The 20129-nt window shown below is 32.7% G+C and overlaps 3 protein-coding genes across 4 annotated transcripts in view; all 3 read left to right on the forward strand.

The window, feature by feature from the left end:
• Window positions 1-6742: 6742 nt before the first annotated feature.
• On the forward strand, window positions 6743-10607 carry LOC123220716 (cyclic dof factor 1-like). 2 transcript variants are annotated; one of them, XR_006503132.1, is made up of 3 exons: window positions 6743-7161; window positions 8253-9819; window positions 10343-10607. XR_006503132.1 is itself a non-coding variant. In XM_044643272.1 (2 exons), the coding sequence occupies exons 1-2, from the start codon at window positions 7069-7071 to the stop codon at window positions 9648-9650; spliced, it is 1491 nt and encodes a 496-aa protein (XP_044499207.1). In that variant the 5' UTR covers window positions 6743-7068; the 3' UTR covers window positions 9651-10047. The 2 variants fall into 2 exon arrangements, 1 of the variants encoding a protein (XP_044499207.1); XM_044643272.1 differs by lacking the exon at window positions 10343-10607 and having other exon boundaries at window positions 8253-10047.
• Window positions 10608-11463: 856 nt separating this feature from the next.
• On the forward strand, window positions 11464-16314 carry LOC123220718 (NADH--cytochrome b5 reductase 1-like). Its single transcript, XM_044643274.1, has 9 exons — window positions 11464-11701; window positions 12641-12782; window positions 13019-13109; window positions 13267-13344; window positions 14120-14200; window positions 14326-14415; window positions 15098-15163; window positions 15759-15845; window positions 16044-16314. The coding sequence occupies exons 1-9, from the start codon at window positions 11593-11595 to the stop codon at window positions 16134-16136; spliced, it is 837 nt and encodes a 278-aa protein (XP_044499209.1). The 5' UTR covers window positions 11464-11592; the 3' UTR covers window positions 16137-16314.
• Window positions 16315-16468: 154 nt separating this feature from the next.
• Window positions 16469-20129, forward strand: part of LOC123220717 (probable arabinosyltransferase ARAD1) — a 3746-nt gene continuing 85 nt past the window's right edge. The window contains exons 1-2 of the mRNA XM_044643273.1: window positions 16469-18480; window positions 19371-20129. The exon at window positions 19371-20129 is cut by the window's right edge and continues 85 nt beyond it. Coding sequence (XP_044499208.1) covers window positions 17596-18480; window positions 19371-19925 — 1440 coding nt within the window. The 5' untranslated portion in view covers window positions 16469-17595 and the 3' untranslated portion in view covers window positions 19926-20129. The remainder of the gene's footprint in view (window positions 18481-19370) is intronic.

Raw genomic sequence — 20129 nt, forward strand, 5'->3', positions numbered from 1 at the left:
TAAGGGGTGGTTGTGATTTTTTAAAATTTGAAAATTAAAAAAATGATAGATACATTATCAAAACTTTGACGAAATGTAACAAATAAGGAGCATTAATGTTATATCATAAACTATTTATGTTATAGCTTATTTCAAAATATATAAAAGTAAATATGATAATTTTTGAAATAATATAGGAAAATATCTATTTGCTTTAGTAAGCTTTAAGCAAATGAAATGTAACCCCATAATATTGTTAATAGTTTATTTTAAGAGAATATGACATAAATACTTTTTAATTGTTAAAACTAATAGTAGATTTTGATTGATAAGTGAGATGTCATTTCATCAAACTTTGGGTGGGAACTAGGCATTTGACCATTTTTTCTTTTATGTACTTTCAACTTCTTGTTTGTAAAATGACCCAAAGTACTATTTCCCACCCAAGGTATGTTTTTTTTCTAAATCCACCACCCCGGTTAACTTTGAAAATCCAATTTATCTATCTATAGGCTGTTAAAAAAAACGGTTTCAAAGACAAAATCATCATTTATCTGTAATATTAAAAATAAACTTAAATTTTATTTCCCCCCCCCCCCTCCCCCAAATCCTAAAAAGTAACAATTTCCTCCAACCTAAGTTTTCAAAAACAATATTTTCCCCCCTAGGGTTTCCAAACTTTCAAATCAAAATTTTCAGCAATGATTAACGATCTCTAGGTGATGTCTCCTCCTCCCCAACGTCTCCTCTTTCCGACCATGCGAATAGGCTTCGTCATCGATGAAGACAAATCATCTTCATCGATAACGACCCCACACGACATCGAGAGATGTACGAAAGGAGGAGACATCGGGGAGGAAGAGACGTCACCTGGAGATCATTGATCGTTGCCAGAAAAATGGGATCTGAAGGTTTGGAAACCCTAGGGGAAAAATGTAATTTTTAAAAATTTGGGATGGGGGAAAATTGTTAGTTTTTAGGGTTTGGGGGGAAAGTGATATGACTAACGAACTCAGTTAATTTTAACGGCCCATTGACGGGCAATTTAAGAAAAGCCCTCAGTTTCATGTAAAATATATACTAGCTTTCATGATTTATATCACAAATATTACATCTCTAAAACTTGATTATTAATTAATATGAAATGGATAAATAAATAATGATAATGATATGAAAATAACACCAGGGGGATAAACTTAGGCTAGTGGGAACTCGCCAACCTATAAAATATAATGTTAAATGGGAAGTTGACTTTGTGGGAGAAGTACTTTTACATATTTAAGATCCAGAATTTTTTAAGTCCTGATATTGCTCATGTTGTTGTCTATTTAAGTCTCCATGTCCACATGCTTTCCCTCAATTCTCTCTATTGACTTGAATTTCCTTTCTTAAACATGAAACTGATGGCTTTTCTTAAATTGCTTGTTCTCTTTCTTGGTTTCTCTCATCTTCTCTCCTCCATTGCTGTTACTGCAACAAGTGAGCTTCTTTTTTTTCTTTTTATTTTGTTATTAATAGTGTTTTTATGTGAATTTTTAATTTTTTTTATGTACATATAATCAATATATTATTGTGTTGAATCTGTAATAGGGAGCCTCAAGCTTAACAATGAAGATCCTTTCTCAGTTCAGGATTTCCAGGCTCAGGTCTTCACTCTCTCCTTTTTTCCATTTATTTTGTCTGTTTCTTCTCCTCTTGTTTAACTTTGTTTAAGATGAATACAGAAGAATCTAAGCCTAACCCAGATGACTTTGAATCTTTGTTTTGTCCACATTTTATCTGCCTGCTCTTTCTTTCAATCATTTTGTTTAGTAATAACATCATTGAGTTCTTGTAATTTGCAGGATGCAATGGAATTAAGTGAAAGCATTGAGGAGGCCATGTTTGGTATGGAACAACAAGAAGGCTATGAGGTTGAGAGGAGAATGGATATTGAAACCACAGACTACCCAGGAACAGGAGCCAATAACCAACATGATCCCACAACTCCTGCCAGACTTTAAATCCAAAAATTATGTAAATGAATTGTGTATAGACTGAGACTTAATTATAATAAAAGAGGAGTCTGGATCTTGTGTCTGATTTATATTTGGCTTTTGTCTTGCTTGAGTGTGATAATCTTTCTCCATTAATATTTTTCAGGGTGGCTTGTTTGCCTGCTGTGTAAAGTCTAACTTTAATAATTATGGGGTAAACTTTGTTCAACTTTATAAATTGAGTAATTATATAAACGTTGTTGGTGGTGGTTTGTTTGCTTGCTTACCGTGTAAAATCTTACTTTAATGTTGAGTTATTTGTAATCGAGTTGGTTTACTCTTAGAAGTTGAATCAGTTCGGTTCGATTTGATGTAAATTTGTTTAATTCAAATTTAAGTCAAATATGAACTAAAAAAATTGACTCATTTTTTAGATAGAGTTAAACTCAAAATAGGAGGTGTTTAACTCAAATTTATGGTTTGAATTAGTGATTTGAATTTATAATTCAATTCAATTCGAATTTATAGTTCAAATTGATGATTTAGTTTAACTCGATTTTATCTATTATTTAGAATAAAATAATGTTATTTTATCAATAAGTCACAAAATCCAATTACAAATCTGAGTTATGAATTTAAACCATCAATTCAAACCATTAAAAATCGAACAATTTTTTAATTGAATCAAACTTAAACTATCTATAAATTTAATTTAATAAACTCAAACAATCTTTAATTTTAACTCAATAAACTCGAATTAAACTCAAACCGAATACTTTTTTATTAAAACTAAATTTGAATTAGAAAATATTCAAACTCAATTCGATTTATATTTATCCTAGTTAGTTGGTAGTGGGGTTTACTTTATTCAACATATATAATTTGTTATTTTTGAGTATTTCTATAAATACTGTTGTTGAAGATGGGAAATGTAATGTTGTCATGTAAGTATTGGAGCTGAACTCCACAGCAAAAGCCAATTTAGAATTTGCCCTTGAATCCTGGAATATAATTGATACTACTTGAAGATGCCATATTTAAATATATAATTGTAAAGAATTATGCTTGTGATGTCAACAAATTCATACAATGTTACCAAGTTAGAGAACCCAGTTTTCAATTTTGTTTTCCTTCTAAGAAAAGAACTTTTGAATCCAGGTGTTTTACTGCTACTATACAAAAAACAAGAACAACCAGCATAAACACTCTCAATATTAGCAATTCAAAGTTCAAAGCATCCAGAAATCTACCAGTTTGGTATCAGAGCACCATTGATCTTTCAGGACCTGTCAAAACACAACCACAACTTCACTCAAGCAAATGGCTAACAACAATCTTTCCTTGGTTACACCTCTAGTCTTTACTGGTGAGAAATGTACCATGTGGTCAATGAAGATGCAACCATACTGGAGATCTTTTGATCTTTGGGAAGTTGTAGCTGCAGATATAGACATATTCCTCCACTTCTTAGAGATATAACTCTAGCTCAAATCAAAGCCAACACTAAGGAAAAGACCAAAAGATCTCAGGAAATTATAGTAATTCAGGATTTAGTTTTTGATGATTCTGTATTTGCTAAGAGAATGATGTGTAGCATTACAAAACAAGCTTGGGATAAGCATAAATGAAGATGTTGAGTTTGAAAAGAGATTTTGAAGCTCTTGGTATGCTGGAAGATGAAACAATTGGCACCTATTTGGATAAAATCTCTTTGATAGCCAGTGAAATTATTTTGCTAGAAGAAGAATTGTCTGGCAACAAAATTGTAGAAAAAGATACATGTAACAATACCATAAAATTCTTTAGTGACATATTAAAATCAAAATTTTAATTTATCTAATTGAGGTCAGTAATTGGATTTGAGATTTGTCTTTGCTCGGTGTCCAATAAGACAGATAATCTGACTCGAATGAGGTTTTTCGTTTAAAAAAAAAGACAATACCATAAAGATTTGAATAAAAAATTTCTTCTTTAGTATAGTCCAAGGATCTCTCAACCATATTATTTGAAGAGCTAATAAGTTCACTTCAACTACAAGAATGAATGAGGACTTCTAAACATGACAGAGTTACAGTGGGGGCCTTTCAAATGCAGCATTGTGTCAAGAGTAGGAGACAGCCAAGCTATAACGACAAAATTGAAGAGAAAAGTAGTAAAAAAAAGGGCAAAACAGGAGACATTCCCACCTTGCACACTCTACAAGAAGACTACACATCCAAAAAGAAATTGCTGGTGGAGACGGAAGGTGATGTGTAACAACTGCAAGCAGCTGTAACACATCTCAGAAGTATGCAAGTATAAAAATAAAGGCCCTCCAAATAATTAACACACATAGGATACAAAAGTTGGAAGACAAATGCTTGGTCACTTTAATCATACTAGTCATATCTTTTTTAGCAAGCAAGAACTTGTCAAGAACATGCCTGATTTGATTGAAGTAGCTCAAGTCTATGAAGCATGTCAACAAGGGAAGTTGACTAAGCTTCCATTTCCGAAAAACCAAGCTCAAAGAGCCTCAAAAAGAGCACAATTGATCCATATTGATGTATATGGACCAATGAGAACAAAATCCTTGAATGACAACAAATATTTCCTATTGTTTGTTGATGATTGTAACTGGATATGTTGGGCGTATTTTATCAAGCTAAACAGCGAAGTCCCCTTTGTTTTCAAGAACTTCAAGGTTCTAGTTGAAAACAAGAGTGGTAAGACCCTCAAAACCTTGAGGTTAGAGAATGTTAGTAAATTTATCTCTAACTTGTTTACTATTAACAAAAGCCTACTAACAAAAGCCTTGACAAACAAGACACGGTATGAAGTTTGGAATGATGTTAAAACCCTAAGAAGTGGTTTGGTTTACAGTAAAAAAATATTGCTTTGATAATCTATCTTTTATTATTTATATTATTTATTTGGTTTTTTAGTAATAAAAGAGTATAATACCAATGGGGATACAACATTTAATATAAATGATAATTTGAGCATATCTTAATTTTATTTATTAATTTTTTAAAACTAAAATTTCATCATTTTAATTATTATAACAAATAATATAAAATATATTTTAAAATAATTATATCTAAAAATATTTAAGTAAAATAATATTTTAATATTTTTTATTATCTCAACTTAATAATCTCTAAATATTTTATATTCAATTAATTTTTTATATTTTAATAAAATATTATTCAAATTAAAAATCCTCTAAAAAATTATAAAATTCACTTCCTTCAAGATGATAAAGTTTTTTTTTTTTTTTGAAGATGTGAAAGATTGATAAAGCATGAACTTGTGATTGGGAAGGACACATGAAAGTGCAACCAAACCCACCCCTCTTAGTCCATTTAAATTTTCAATTATGGTATGATTTGATTCATCATGTCAAGATAATAGATAGGGACTTCAGAGTTGTTGATAAGGCCACCCCGCCCGTGGTATTTGGTTTGGAGTAAAATTTATAATAATATTTGTTTTGTAGTGAAGAAGAAGAATAAGAAAGCAATGGGAGGTTTGCCTCTTTTTCTGAAAACTGGGTCCCTAGCCGCAAAAGGCTAAAAGCAATGACTTTTTCAAGGCGGGGTTCAAAGCCAAACCCTCCCCCTTTCCCTTTTTCTCACTTTTATCCTTAGCCGCTACTTCTCTTGCTCATAATATCTCTTCTTTTTGCCTACTCGGATGCCAGCTGGCACCCTACCCATTTTCCCTTATCGGTTTTCACAACCTTTTCTCTTTTTCTATATTCTATTAGGGCTGGATTCGAGCCGAACTAAACTCGACTTGTAGCCAGCTCAGGCTCAGCTCGCTTTATTTAGGGGCGGCTCGAGTTCGACTTATTTTTGACTCAGCTCGGCTCATTTTTTATATCAAAACGACATCATTTTGTGTATATATATAGATCAAAATGATGTCGTTTTGTATAAAAATTTTTTAAAAATTTTTAAAAAAATCTGTCCTGTCAAGTCGAGCCAGCTTGAGCTTGGCTCGAGCTCGATCGAGCTGAGCAGAGCCCGATTTGTTTCGGGCTCGAACCGAGCCGAGCCGAGTCCGAGCTCGAGCTGGCTCGGCTCGAATCCAACCCTAAATTCTATATTCGCTTTTAGAGTAAGATTAGAACAAAGTCTGAAATAAGCTCATTTTAAATTTAAATTTAAATTAAATATTTTTGAATTTAAACTTAAATTAAATATTTTTGAATTTAAACTTAAATTTTTAGAGATATTTAACTTGTTAAGTTCTTGAGTTAAACAAAAATCGATATAAATTATTAAAATAATATTATTTTGATTAATATATATTAAAATAATATTATTTTAGTTATTTTTATTTAATTATAGTATCAAATATAATCTAAATTAGAGTCCGACTCCCCTTAAACAAGTTGAGTTAGATTATATTTGAAGTAAGTTCGATAAACTCAAATTTAATTACACTCAAATTAAATCAAACTTAAATTTAACTCAATTTAAATATACTCTTATTTGTTTCTATGCACCAACCTAATAAATTCATATTATTCATAAACGTATATACTAGAAAACATTAAATAATATTTATTTTTAATAAAAAATTTATTTAAAAATAATACCAATTAAAAAAATATTATTATATCAAGTAACCTAGAAATTTTATTTGAAAATATCGTAAAACAGTAAATATCCCTGTTTTCAAAAGTTGATGGAAGCCTATAAAAGCCTAAGCTTTTCTCTAAATATTAATAAAAACATGCTTTATTACGTAGATCACACGTGGAAAAATTTGACAAAGATGTCACAAACACTACCAAAAAAAGACTGCAAGTGAATCAACAAGCTGAAAAAGAATCAAAAAGCAAAAACAAAAGAGGAAAAAAAGAAAAACACTTCTGATCCTTCAGTTCACGTCCTTTATACTTCAACTTGGATACTTACTTGAGAGGGTTTTGTGGGTTTTTACAGATAAACAAAAGCACTTTTCTATTACACTTTAGTTTAAAAGTGCTTCTTAAAAGTCTTTCTTTCTCAACCTCTTTAACATTCTTTCTGCCATTTCCATGGGGTTTAGTTGTTGTTGTTTTTTGTTACCCTTTTAACTTGGCAACAAGCTCTTGATGCAAACATAAACCAACGGTGGAGATATGTCTCAAACTAATAAAGATCCCGCTATTAAGCTTTTCGGTGCTAAGATTCCGGTTCCCGATACTCTGGTTCCGGCTGTATCCGATTTCATGGTTAGTATTCTGTTTGCTTTTACTATTATGTTTATGTAGGCCCTTGTTTTTCTTCTTTGAGATTTTTTGCTTGAAACTGGATTTCAAATGATGATGAATATTTGAATTTTTACTGTTTTTTGTTTTTGTTTGGAGAAAAATATATGAGCTTTGAAGCTGTGTTGTTTATTAATGTTTTGAATATTTTGTTTGTTTTGTTGCCTGAAATATTGTCGTTATACTTGAATGAATCAGTGAAATTTTTTATAAAGTTGAACTGGGTGTTTGAAAAAAATGGTTTATGTTCACTCTGTAAAATTTCTCAATTGTTTGCTTTTTGGTTTGTTCACTTCCTCAGGATTTTTGTTTAACTGTAGAAGATTTGGTTTACCAATTTTTTTTTTTTTGGTTTTTATCATTTACTTTTTTCATACTGTTTAGAAAATGCCAGTTATATGTTTTCATTTCAACTTTAGTTCAATATATTTGGTTTGTTGCCAGAGTGGATCATGTGAAATTTATGTAGCCACTGGCATCATGAAATTCAACCATAAAGTTAGAATTAGATGAATTTACAAGTCCCTTTCTTCAGAAAAATTATACTTTAATACCTCTGTTTGATTACATACTACAGGTGAAAATATAACTGTTTTCCCCGGATTCTGTGTTGAAACACAGCTTTAGAATTCATTGTGCTTTACTTTTTGTTTCTCCTTTTGAGAGGTGATTTAACGGAAGATATTCATCAGCCGATACTAAACAGTCCAAGATTGAATCATTGTGATTTATTAGAAGGGCTGATTGCTGCTTCAAAAAGGATTTGGTTATGGAAACAGTAGATTAATCATGTTTTTGTTAGAACTTTAGTTTGGAAATGCACTTTTCTTTTCTAATAAAGTAATTTTGTTGTTACTAGAGATATCCATTCACTTTTAGTTAAGATACCGTATATTTGGACGAAAGAATTAAAATACAGCCTTTCTACTCATATATAGATTGTGTGTGGTCTACAGACAAGCTGCCCTTTTTTTTCTTTTATGTATGGATAAAGGAAAATAATCTCCATATCTTCTCTAAATGTAGCGTTTAACAGTTGTTCTTTTAATTTTCAGGACATTAGCAAAGAAATAACTATAACAGAAAGTAATGGCCCAGAGACAGATCATTCTGATGAGCTAGATAAGTCCTCTTCTTTCAATAATATCAAGGAAGAAGAGCAGGCTACTGTGCAAGAAAATGAGGTTCAGGTTAATCCTAAGAGCAAGGTTGATCAGGCTGAGACAACTACAGACCAAGAGAAAGTTTTGAAGAGGCCTGACAAGATCCTTCTATGTCCTCGTTGCAACAGTTCAGATACTAAATTTTGTTATTTTAACAACTACAACGTTAACCAACCTAGGCATTTCTGCAAGAATTGCCAAAGATATTGGACTTCAGGAGGAACCATGAGAAATGTTCCTGTGGGTGCTGGGCGACGTAAAAATAAGCACTTTGCATCTCAATATCGTCAGATAATGGTATGTCCAGATGGGATGCCAATTACTGGTCTAGAAACACCAAACTCAGCCAATCACCAACTTAGATCATGTGGTGATTCTGCAGCCACATTGATACCTTCAACTGAAAATGGGTCAGTTCTAAAATTTGGCCCTGAAGCACCTCTTTGTGAATCTATGGAGACTGTACTTAATCTTGGAGACCAGAAGAAAACTGTTGAGATGAGTGCTGTAAATATTGTGGAAAACCAAAAGGAGCCTGCCTCATGTGGATCTGCTGTGGCAGCTTCCAACAGTAAAGGAAATGAAATGCCTGAAAATGTTGTGCAAAAGGAGTGTGTCATGTTGTCAGGATCTTGCAATGAGCGAAATACATCACATCCTATGCATTGTTACCCTGTACCTCCATGGGGTGTTCCTTGGAATCCAAGTTGGAACAATTTAGTGTCCGTAGCAGCAGCTCAGTGCCCTTCTGAACAAGTTTGTATGCCAAATGGCAATAATCGCAGTCCAGTTCAGTGGTGCCCAATACCGGTTCTGGCAGTTCCTGGATACTGCCCACCCAACATTCCTTTACAATTTGTGCCTGCTGCATATTGGGGCTGCATGACCATGTGGGCTGCTGGAGCAGGGAAAATAGCAGTGGGTGGTTCTAATGGTTGCCTGTCTCGATCATCCTCTACAAGCAACAACAGTTGCTGCTCGGGTGATGGCTTGCCAACTCTAGGCAAGCATTTGAGGGACCCAAATCTTATAGAAGAAGAGCAAACAGAGAAGTGTATTTTTGTGCCGAAAACACTGAGAATCGATGAGCCAGATGAAGCTTCAAAGAGCCCTATATGGGCTACGCTGGGTATTAAACCTAATGACATTGATCCCAAATCAGGAGATGCAATTTTCAAAGGTTTCAAACCCGAAAAGGATGGTAAGGATCATCTACCGGATGGTACTCAAATCTTGGAAGCAAATCCAGCAGCTCTTTCACGTTCTCAAACATTCCAAGAGAGTACATAAAGCACCACTAATGTAATTCTGGAAAAAAGAACTTTGGTTGTATCATCTTTGCTTATTTTGGGCAAATACTATCTGTATTCTAAGCAAGGGACAATTGTACCATGGTCTTCTTTTCTCTCTTTGCAATGAACTTTGGAGAACTAGCTCTTGGAAATGAAAAGCTGCCACGGTAATCAACTTTGTTAAAAAGATGCATTTGTATATATTAGAGGATAGAAGCTTAGCTTTTATCTGTGATCCATCCCTATCTTAGGTTTCTGTTCATATACCAGCCTATATCTCCTCAATTCACTTATTAAAATGAGAGCTGTTTTACAAAGCTACCCAAATTTTGGGTTGACCTCTTTGGATATTTCTGCTGTACTTTTGCTATAATTTGATTTATTTTTGGTGCTCATGATTACTTTTCCTTTGGAATTTTATAATGCTGAGTTATGTATGATTGTAATGTCTAAGTTTGTCTGGTGATAGATATTAGAATATTTTGTTTCCGCTGTTTCAGTGATTTGCGGCACTCAATTTTTGTGTGGTTAATGGGGTGAGTGAATTTATACATTTAGCTTCTTTCTTCTGTCTGGAGCTGAAATTAGCCTGGTTGCTTGCTCTGTATTATTTGCTTTCATTATTTAGAAGAATTTTTTCCGCAAATTTCTGATGCAGAGAATAATTTTGGTTTCTTCTTTTGTTTGAAGCAATTACTAGGAGTACTGGAAATTTCTTGAACCGAGCAAACTTTTGGACTGTAGATCATGGAGAGCTTTTGTTTTTCTTCTTTATGTCTTAGTATATCTTCTGACCCTTTGTTTCAACTTTAAAAAATAAGCACTTTCTTGAAGTTTTCTCTATGCAAACATGCCGCATGTTGTGCCTTCTTATTTCCTTCATAAAAAGGTCCCTTTCGAAGGCAAAAACATTCAAAGGTCCTATCTATATAATCAATATATCCTGTTTGTTCACCGTAATTCATGCCGTCTCCTTTAAAAGAACTGTTTCAGTCTTCCCTAATTGCACTTAGATGATGATTGAAGAATGGAATCCTAAACCATTGGGAATTTGGGATGGTCATTTTACTCTAGCAATGTTATATACATACAATTTTAAGTATTTAAATAATATATTAATTTGTTATTAAATATTATTTTATTTTTAATTCTAAAGGTATACATATTTTTATAGATTCTGGTTACACTAGCATATATCACACTGTTGGGTAACTTTAATTTATGCCAAACCAATCTGCATATATTGTCGATGACTTTCTCGGAGTGATCATTGGAAAGTGATGACTAAAAAAAGTCAAACCCTTAGAGAAAAAAATGTAAATTTTTGATGAAAAAATTTGTTAATTTTTTAAATTAAAGAAAGAAAATGGAAGAAAATTTTAGTTTTTAAAATTTTTTTTTGTTAAATAATGATTTTACCTTTAATATTAATAAAAAATTTTAATATAAAGGCAAATATTTAGATAAGAAGTGTAAATTTGAAAAGAAAAAATATATATTAAAAATATAATAAAATTATAAGAATACTTTTTTAAGTGTATAATTAATTTATTATTATATAATTAAATAAATTAATATCAATCCCATAATAATATATACTTAATTGTATGGTAAAAATGGCGTAGTTATAAATTTTTATTAGTATTAATAATAAGTTTTTAATATATCAATAAAATTTATAATATAATAGTCTAATATTTGATAACTCTTTTATAACATATTTTAGTACCGAAAAAATATAGAATGCAGAATTTATTTTATTTCTATACCCGTAATTTACCATATTATTATACGTGCACGGTTGGGTATCACAGTGAAGGGGTGGGTAGGTGCACGCGCGCCAGATCCCTTAATCTGTCTTTCATTAGTTGGTCTTACCAAACAATTGCAATTTGTCTTTCCAATTTTTCTGCTCTTCTCCAAAAGGGTATCACTTGGACATGGAGTTTTTGCTGTCTTTAGAAGTTCAGCTCTTTGTGGGCGGTGTTGTGGCTCTTGTCGCCATACTTGTTGGTGCTGTCTTCTTATTTTCCTTCAAGAAGCCTAAAGGTTCCACCTTTCACTCGATATGCTTCTTATGTTTGTTTAAAATTTTGATCTTATTAGTTCAGCTGTGTTTTTTTTGTTGTTGGATACTTTTTATTTGGTTAGTTTGTTAATGTTAAGTTATAAGAAATGTTAATGCTATTAGTGCAGTGTAGACTTTGGATTGCTTATCATTTCTGTTTGATGAGTCTTGTATTGAGAATGTTTACTAAGCCTAAAATTTTTTGCTTTTACTTCAATCAGTTTAATCACAATTTTGAGATCCTTCTGTCATCTATTCATCTCTTATAGTTAGTTTTGTGGATTAGATTTGCTTGTTTTTGCGAAATGTTGTCTTTTTAGCTGTACCTTCATGGTCTTGAAATTTAGTTATTCCAGAGTACAAATTTGGTTTATTTGGGATCTGAAAATAAAGCTACTACAATTTGATATCAGTACCTGCATAACACAGGTTCTGTGGATAGTATGATTTATGTATCTCTTAATCACTGATGTTTTACACGCTAGTCAACCATAATTGAAAATTGATGTTTAGCTCAAATTAGAATTTACCTAAATCCTGAAGACCTGGAACAAATTGCTTATAAAGTTAGTGTGTCAACAAGAATGGGATGAGCTTTTTTCTAATTACTAATTAATTAGAAATCTAAAATGTATCATGAACAAGCAAGCTTGGTGAAATCTATCAGAACTGAGATTGAATAGAAAATCTTCGAGCTCACCTCAATTGCTTCTGTTAAGCAGCCTTTTTAATCTGAACGCGGTGGAATCATACCGATTGAATTATGCATGTATTTTGGAGCATGGTGATACTGAATCACTTCATAATCAGTATTCTTTATAAAAACTTTTGTTTTTGCTTCTGTGTGAAACTCTTTGCCTAAGTTTAATGTTCTACAAATTATTTTTCTTAAATTATCTATTTATGGTGTGTCATTGTAGGGTGCTTGGATCCTGAGAATTTCAAGGAATTTAAGCTTGTTAAACGCACACAGCTGAGCCATAATGTGGCAAAATTCACATTTGCACTTTCTACTCCCACTTCAGTTTTGGGTCTTCCAATTGGACAGCATATTAGCTGCAGGTTGGTTGATCTTATGTACCCCATGTGATGAAATGAGCCAAAGTCTCATTTGATTTTTGTTCTTGATTGTTGTCTAATTTAATATCTTTTCTTAATCTAAAGGTCGTTATAAATTTCTATTACTATATGGTATGTGAATGATTTTAGTAGATGGACTGAAAGATTATTTTTTGCCTTAGGCTTTATCAGCAAGTGTATTGGATTTTTGCAATCATACTTTTAACTTTTTTGAACAGGGGTGAAGATAGTCAAGGTGAAGAGGTCATTAAACCATATACCCCAACCACCTTGGATTCTGATGTTGGCCGTTTTGAATTGGTTATTAAGGTATGTTACTTGCAAAAATTATGTTGGTTGTCTTTCCCATATTAGACCATTTAAGTATAAGTTCTTTTTCCTGTTTTCTGTTTTGGGACTTTTATTCCTTCTAAATTAGACTCTTCTTCTTATTATTTTTTTTAAAATGGATTTTGGTTCTATATAGATGTACCCACAAGGTAGGATGTCACACCATTTTCGTGAGATGCGTGTTGGCGATTATCTTGCTGTGAAGGGACCCAAGGTACAATTCTGTTTGCATATTAATATACAGACCCTTCCTTTCACTGCATGCTTGTCACTGTTTCAGGCTGTTACACAATAGATGAAAAAGGGTGTTAAAATTGTTCTTTCTAGATTCAATATTTAAATGTTTCTACCATGCATCTATACTGAGGATGATATCACAAGTTCGTTCTGACCCTTATCCAGCATTAATTTAATGCCACTCTAGGTGAAAATCATAATGGATTTTATAAACAAGTTTTCTATGTTGCAAGTATGAAAATTCTTTCTTCCTGTACAATATATGAATTGTTACTTCTTATTTGACATAAGTCAAAAGTCGTAACGATTATGATGTGATATTTAACAGTCAAGTCATTTATCGTAACAGATAAATCACAGTGCGTTTTATTATCTCGGTGAATTGCATGGTTGATTTATGAAGATATCGGTTAATGTCAGGCTGTCCTAGATGATTTATCCAAGGAATGTATATCTTTTATATATCACTATTACTAAGCATTGTAAATTAAAATTTCACTCTTCATCTTTTTCATATGAAGTCATCCTGTGACCATTTTATTACGGTAGAAAATATGTTTCCACATATGACATTCATGAATCAAATTTTTGGTATAACTTTGCAATTTCTGGTCCTAATCAAAGGTTTGCTTCATAGCTTATCTTCATAACACCGGTTTAATAATTCCACATATGAACCATACTTGTCTAATTCACTTCGCCTATGCAAAATATCTCTTATTTCAACTTCTTATCTTGAATGCTGTTACTAGGGTCGATTCAGGTATCAACCTGGCCAAGTTAGAGCATTTGGGATGATAGCAGGAGGCTCTGGCATCACTCCAATGTTCCAAGTTAGTTGCTGAAAGAAAACCTTATATTTGTTTTGAGATTTTTGCCTGCCACATGTGGAATATTATATTTCAGAAGGTGCTTATGTTGATATATACTTAATTGATTCTTATGTTTTTTTATTTAGGTTGCTAGAGCAATCCTAGAGAACCCCAAAGACAAAACAAAGGTGCATCTCATTTATGCAAACGTTACATATGAGGACATTCTTTTGAAGGTAATTTATGCTCTTGTTTTTCAATTATTGAGCATTGTATCTATATTGAAAATTCCAAGATAACATATTGGAGCCATTGTTTGGTCCTTCATCTATCCCTTTTGGAAATGGTTTTTCATGCCTGTTTATGGCATTCTCTACATTGAGCAATATGGAATCCTTTGTTTGTCCATTAATTATTCAAGCAAGCAACAATTGAAAGATCAGTATGCTAGTAATCATTCCAGTGAATGGAGGGAAGGAAGTTATGTGAAATTTTAGCCCATAATATTAGATTAGTTGTATGAAAATAAAGACAGACATTATTAGAGGTGCATGCATCTGAACCGCTTTGAAAAAACTTGGAAAATCTTTAGGAGTTTTAGAATGCTCAAGATTTATGGGCAATTGGTTTGTTTTCATTTTTCTTTTCACTTACCAATGATGTATTCTTCCTTTTCCTTGGTTAACTGGTTTTGCAAGATAAACATGGCCTTCCATAAACCCTATTAATAGAGATGAATGCAAACTTTCACTAAAAGGTGCTGCATTATGTGATTATTCACTATCATGTGTATAAATTACCAAGGATGAAGTCCTTTTAAACAAATGATGTATGAAGGGTAAATAACGTGATATGTTAATGTACGAATTTTGAGTTGATAACAGTGGATTATGATTACTATATATAATGTATGTACAGGAAGAGTTGGATGGACTTGCTTCAGAGTACCCTGGTCGATTCAAAGTATATTATGTGTTGAATCAGGTCAGTTGCCTCTTAATTAAAACAGTCTGAATGTTAACCTTTGTAGTTTAACAGAGTGCTATTGACTCATTTTTAAGTTAGCATAAAAATCCTATGATGCAGAACATTAATTTTTGCTGTACAGGATCTTAAATTCATCAATATATTAGAATTATAAGGTTATAGTTTTGATGTGACGAGATTGCACAATCAATTGAGGATTCATCAGAGCTGATTTTTCTTCATAACTAGAGTTATTAGATGTGGAAATAGTAAAACAGAGTTTAGAACTACAGATCTGTAGAAGAGGAAAAAAATATATGTTGATTAAAATTAGTTTGAATTGACTGGGTAAGATTCCAGCTCTCACAACTCAATTTACTTAAATCATACATACTGCTAATAAGATAACACTTCTGACGAAATAAAGCTTATTTCTGAAAACTCAAATTTTTAGAGGTTCAAGAAAACTTTCTAAGTCACAAATTGAAAGTTTGCTAAATATTTAAACATTGGAACATCCAAACTTTAGTAAGAAATTGATATTGTTATATTTTAATCCTTGATGCTTTATTACTGAAAAACTGCCTTTCCGGATCAATCTTTACTTCCTCAGCCTCCTGAATCATGGGATGGTGGTGTTGGCTTTGTTTCGATGGAAATGATTCAAATCCATTGCCCTGCTCCAGCAGCTGATATTCAGGTACAACTTTCAAGCCATTTTCATGGTGCTTTGTTATTATGCTTAGTCAACTCGTTAGCATTTTTTCTCTACTCGTAATACAATTTTGAAGCTCTCCAATACTTTTTTGCGTTGAATCTTTGGCTAATTCATAATTTAAAAGATATTTAGGGGAAAAAAGTTGTCAATAAGTAGTAACTTTTGTCATGGGATGTGCAGATTCTGAGGTGCGGTCCTCCACCCATGAACAAAGCCATGGCTGGCCACCTTGAAGCTCTTGGCTACGCACCAGAGATGCAGTTCCAGTTCTAATCCTTTTCGCAACATCTTTAGCCCTTCAGCGGGATTAATATTAAACACCCGGACATCGAACAAGAAAACACCCTTTTCTTCTCCACAATATCTTATTTCCTACTGCCCAAAGTATCTGAAACATGAAGCTATTATCTGAACTTAACCTTGCTTGAAATGTGAAAAGATTTTTGCTGGAGTTCTATTCTAATAAGCCACAAAATAATATATCAAAATATTAAAAGCTATTTTGATACAGGATTGGACAGAGAAATAATTTTAATAGTATTTATGATTTCAAGTAACTTTTGTCACTCTCAAAATTAAAAACCATGAATTTTATGATTTTGTCTTTGTTTTCATCTCCGATGAAGAAAGTCAGAGAGGGAAGGAAGAGTGATCGGGAAGACGGGAGGGAGAGACTGATGGCTGATGATGGTGAATTGTCACTAGAGAAAAAGGGAAAGAAAGTATTTGAGTGCAACTGAAATTTTTAAGAAAACTGGGGGCAGTTGTATATAGTTAGAAGATAAAGTTTTCAACTTTAAACTTAAGAAAAAAATTGATTTTTAATCTTGAAAAATATAAATTTAAAAGACAGAAATAATTTTAAAATATATGAGTTTAAATAAAAATTTTATTTTTAATAACAATAAATAAATAAATTTTTAAAAATTTACAAACATAGATTTAGATCCATACTATAGTTGAGGACAAGTGGACTTTGTTATTTATATTTGATATTAAGTAAATGTACTTCCTCTATTAATAAATAATATTAATGGTTGGATGTTTTTTCCAATAACTTCCCTATTTTTCATGTTCCTAATTTTAATTATTAGAAGTAAAATCAATGTGAAATTATTGAATAAAAGAAAAATACTTTTAGAAGGATTGTAATTCCTTTTTTAAAACTAAGAACAATATTTTATTGAATTAACAAAAATGGAAAAACATGAAGAAGAAGAAGTCAGTCAGTACCGAGAGAGTTGTGCGGGCCGGTTCAAGCGATCCACCCTGTTATCACGTAACGCTTCTTCTCAGTCTTTGCCCACGACACAAGGCTCACAACTGAGAGACTTATTTTTTCACTTTCATCAACAACAAAAGATTTTTCTTTTCCTGTCATCTCTCTTACAAAGATTTACAGCAGTAACAACCCTTCTTATTTTCCCATCCGCTTATATTTCTTCACTTTTTCATGGCTTTTTCTTTTTTGGTTTGTGAGACTGGATTGAATTTCATCTGGGTTTTCAGTACTTTTTAGAGCTGGTTTATGTTTCTGCATAATGAAGATAGATTCACATTTAGTTATGGGGCTATATTGGCCTTCATGGTATTGAATCAATGAGGATTGATAATCTTGTTTGATTGTTCCAGCTCGGGCGGATAATTTATGATTTCATATTAGGAATTCTTGTTAATGTCTATCAATTCTAGGTTTTTCTTAGTTTTTCATTGTTGATCTTTTTGGATTAGTATGGCAGTGGCTGAGAAGAATGCTTCTTTCATTATTTGTCGAAACTGTTTGTTTAAGTTGTTCCTAATATCAACCATTTTTTTCTCATTATCTTGGTTCTTTCTTCTGCGTTCCACTGGAGACCATTATTTTGTTGAGGCTAGTTCAGTAACCAATTCCAAGCCCCTTACTGTGATAGACAATAGGAGAAATAATTTACAGGAAGAAAAAGAGTTAATTCGAAAGAAATATGATGTCAAATGCAGTAAAGATAACGATTTGTTGCTTAAGGTTTATATGTATGATTTGCCTCCCGAGTTTCATTTCGGACTTTTGAATTGGAAACCAGAAGGGAATAGTGTTTGGCCTGATGTTAGAACCCAAATACCCTCATATCCTGGCGGGCTGAACTTGCAACATAGTATAGAATATTGGCTGACCTTAGATCTTCTTGCTTCAGAGGTTTATGATAAGCGGGACGTTTGCAGTGTGATAAGAGTGCACAACTCGAGCGAAGCTGATGTTATTTTTGTGCCATTCTTTTCTTCATTGAGCTACAACAGATTTTCGAAAAGGCATCTGAATGAAAAGAATAGCCTGAATAAGGTGTTGCAAGAGAAGTTGGTGAAGTTTGTGACTAGTCAAGAGGAATGGAAGAGAAGTGGTGGAAAAGATCACATAGTGGTGGCTCACCACCCTAATAGCCTGTTAGATGCTAGGACGAAGCTGTGGCCTGCAATGTTCATTCTTGCAGATTTTGGGAGGTATCCTCCCAATATAGCAAATGTTGAAAAAGATGTGATTTCACCTTACAAACATGTAATCAAATCATATGTCAATGATGCATCGGAGTTTGATAGCCGTCCAATTCTGCTGTATTTCCAGGGCGCCGTATATAGAAAAGATGTAAGTTTTCTTGCTTTGACGATTTTTTTCTGATGCTTCTGTATGATAGATTTCAAGGAGCAAATGTGATGTCTAGTTAAGATCCAATTGTATTCTGATATGTTTTGAATTAGAAGTAAATTATGAAATAATTCTTCTACCTAATTTGGCGCTTGCATTCTGAATATTATACTTGTCAAGAGCAGAGCCATGTGACCTCTCAGAGAAGCTACAATTAGAATTGGAAAGTAGATGGTAGAGAGACTATTAGATATTGATATAGCTTACCATGAATCAGTAAATATCTAATATATAATTTCTTTGATTAATTCTAGGCCATCTTGAATGTTGGAACAATATTCAGAAGATCAACAGGGTTTCAACAATTTAAACCATGTAGCTTGTGAAGAAAATGATAAATTAGTTGATTGTGATCTCTGACTTTTATATCTGTGTTCTTAGTAATTAACACTCCCATGATCGTGAAAGCAAAAACAAAAATGATCAGGAAAACAAATATAGCTTCACTGAATGGCATGTTCCTAATTTGATGCATGTTCTGAGTGTTCACATGTAGCTACTAGCTTTTCTTACATATATACAAATTCATATTTGTGGATATAATATCATATTGGTGGCTCTAAGGAAATGGATTCAGTTCATTCCATCATAGCATTTTGAGTAAATATCACCTAATCATCTGGTGTCAAAATTAAGTATTGCTGACATACAACTCCTATTTTTTCCCTTCTCTGTTTGTGAAAATCAAATTGCCATGTACCATTCTGTGGACCGAGAGTTCTCAATGTTTGCCTATGAGCCCCCTTTTTCTTTTATATTATCCGTGTAAATTTAGTTTTGTATACTTTTGTCTCACATGGATCTTTTATTCATGGGTTCTTCTTACTCAGGGAGGCTCTGTGAGGCAAGAATTATTTTATCTTTTAAAAGATGAAAAAGATGTGCATTTCACGTTTGGAAGTGTTCAAAAGAATGGAATCAGAGAAGCTTCGCAGGGAATGCACTCTTCCAAATTCTGCCTCAACATTGCTGGTGACACCCCTTCATCAAATCGCCTCTTTGATGCCATTGCTAGCCATTGTGTACCTGTAATCATCAGTGATGACATTGAACTCCCTTATGAGGATATTCTTGACTACTCAGAGTTCTGTATCTTTGTTCGCACATCAGATGCTGTCAAAGAAAAATTTCTCATAAACCTTATGAGGAGCATAAAAAAGGAAGAATGGACACAAATGCATGATAGATTGAAAGAGATTGAACATTTATTTGAGTTTCAATACCCATCAAAGGAAGGTGATGCTGTCCAAATGATATGGAAGGCTGTGGCCCGAAAGCTCCCTTCCATTCGAAGGAGCATACACAAGTCTTGGCGTTTCTCTCAAACTGTTACTCGTAGAGAGAAAGGATTAAGATCAATACAATTGCCTCATGATTTTTGGTGACGGGAAGTTTTGATTCATCAAGGCTCAGCAGTTTTTTACATTTTGAATGGAAGCACAGAAATTAGTTTTTGCTACTTCATGAAGGTGAGATATACTGCATAATTTTTTTAGATTAAAACTGTAATGCCTTTCTACAAAAGGTTGTTTCATTTGTTTAGCTTCCATATATGGCTAGAAATATATATTTTTGGAAGCTGGGATTGT

The sequence above is a fragment of the Mangifera indica genome, chromosome 7, assembly GCF_011075055.1.
Source record: "Mangifera indica cultivar Alphonso chromosome 7, CATAS_Mindica_2.1, whole genome shotgun sequence".
Classification (NCBI taxonomy): Eukaryota; Viridiplantae; Streptophyta; class Magnoliopsida; order Sapindales; family Anacardiaceae; genus Mangifera; species Mangifera indica.

Coding starts and splice junctions, on each gene's coding strand:
- LOC123220716 (XM_044643272.1), top strand. CDS start 7,069: ATGTCTCAAACTAATAAAGATCCCGCTATTAAGCTTTTCGGTGCTAAG. Junction 7,162..8,252: donor CGGCTGTATCCGATTTCATG/GTTAGTATTCTG, acceptor TTTAATTTTCAG/GACATTAGCAAAGAAATAAC.
- LOC123220718 (XM_044643274.1), top strand. CDS start 11,593: ATGGAGTTTTTGCTGTCTTTAGAAGTTCAGCTCTTTGTGGGCGGTGTT. Junction 13,345..14,119: donor TTGCTGTGAAGGGACCCAAG/GTACAATTCTGT, acceptor TGCTGTTACTAG/GGTCGATTCAGGTATCAACC. Junction 14,416..15,097: donor ATGAGGACATTCTTTTGAAG/GTAATTTATGCT, acceptor ATGTATGTACAG/GAAGAGTTGGATGGACTTGC.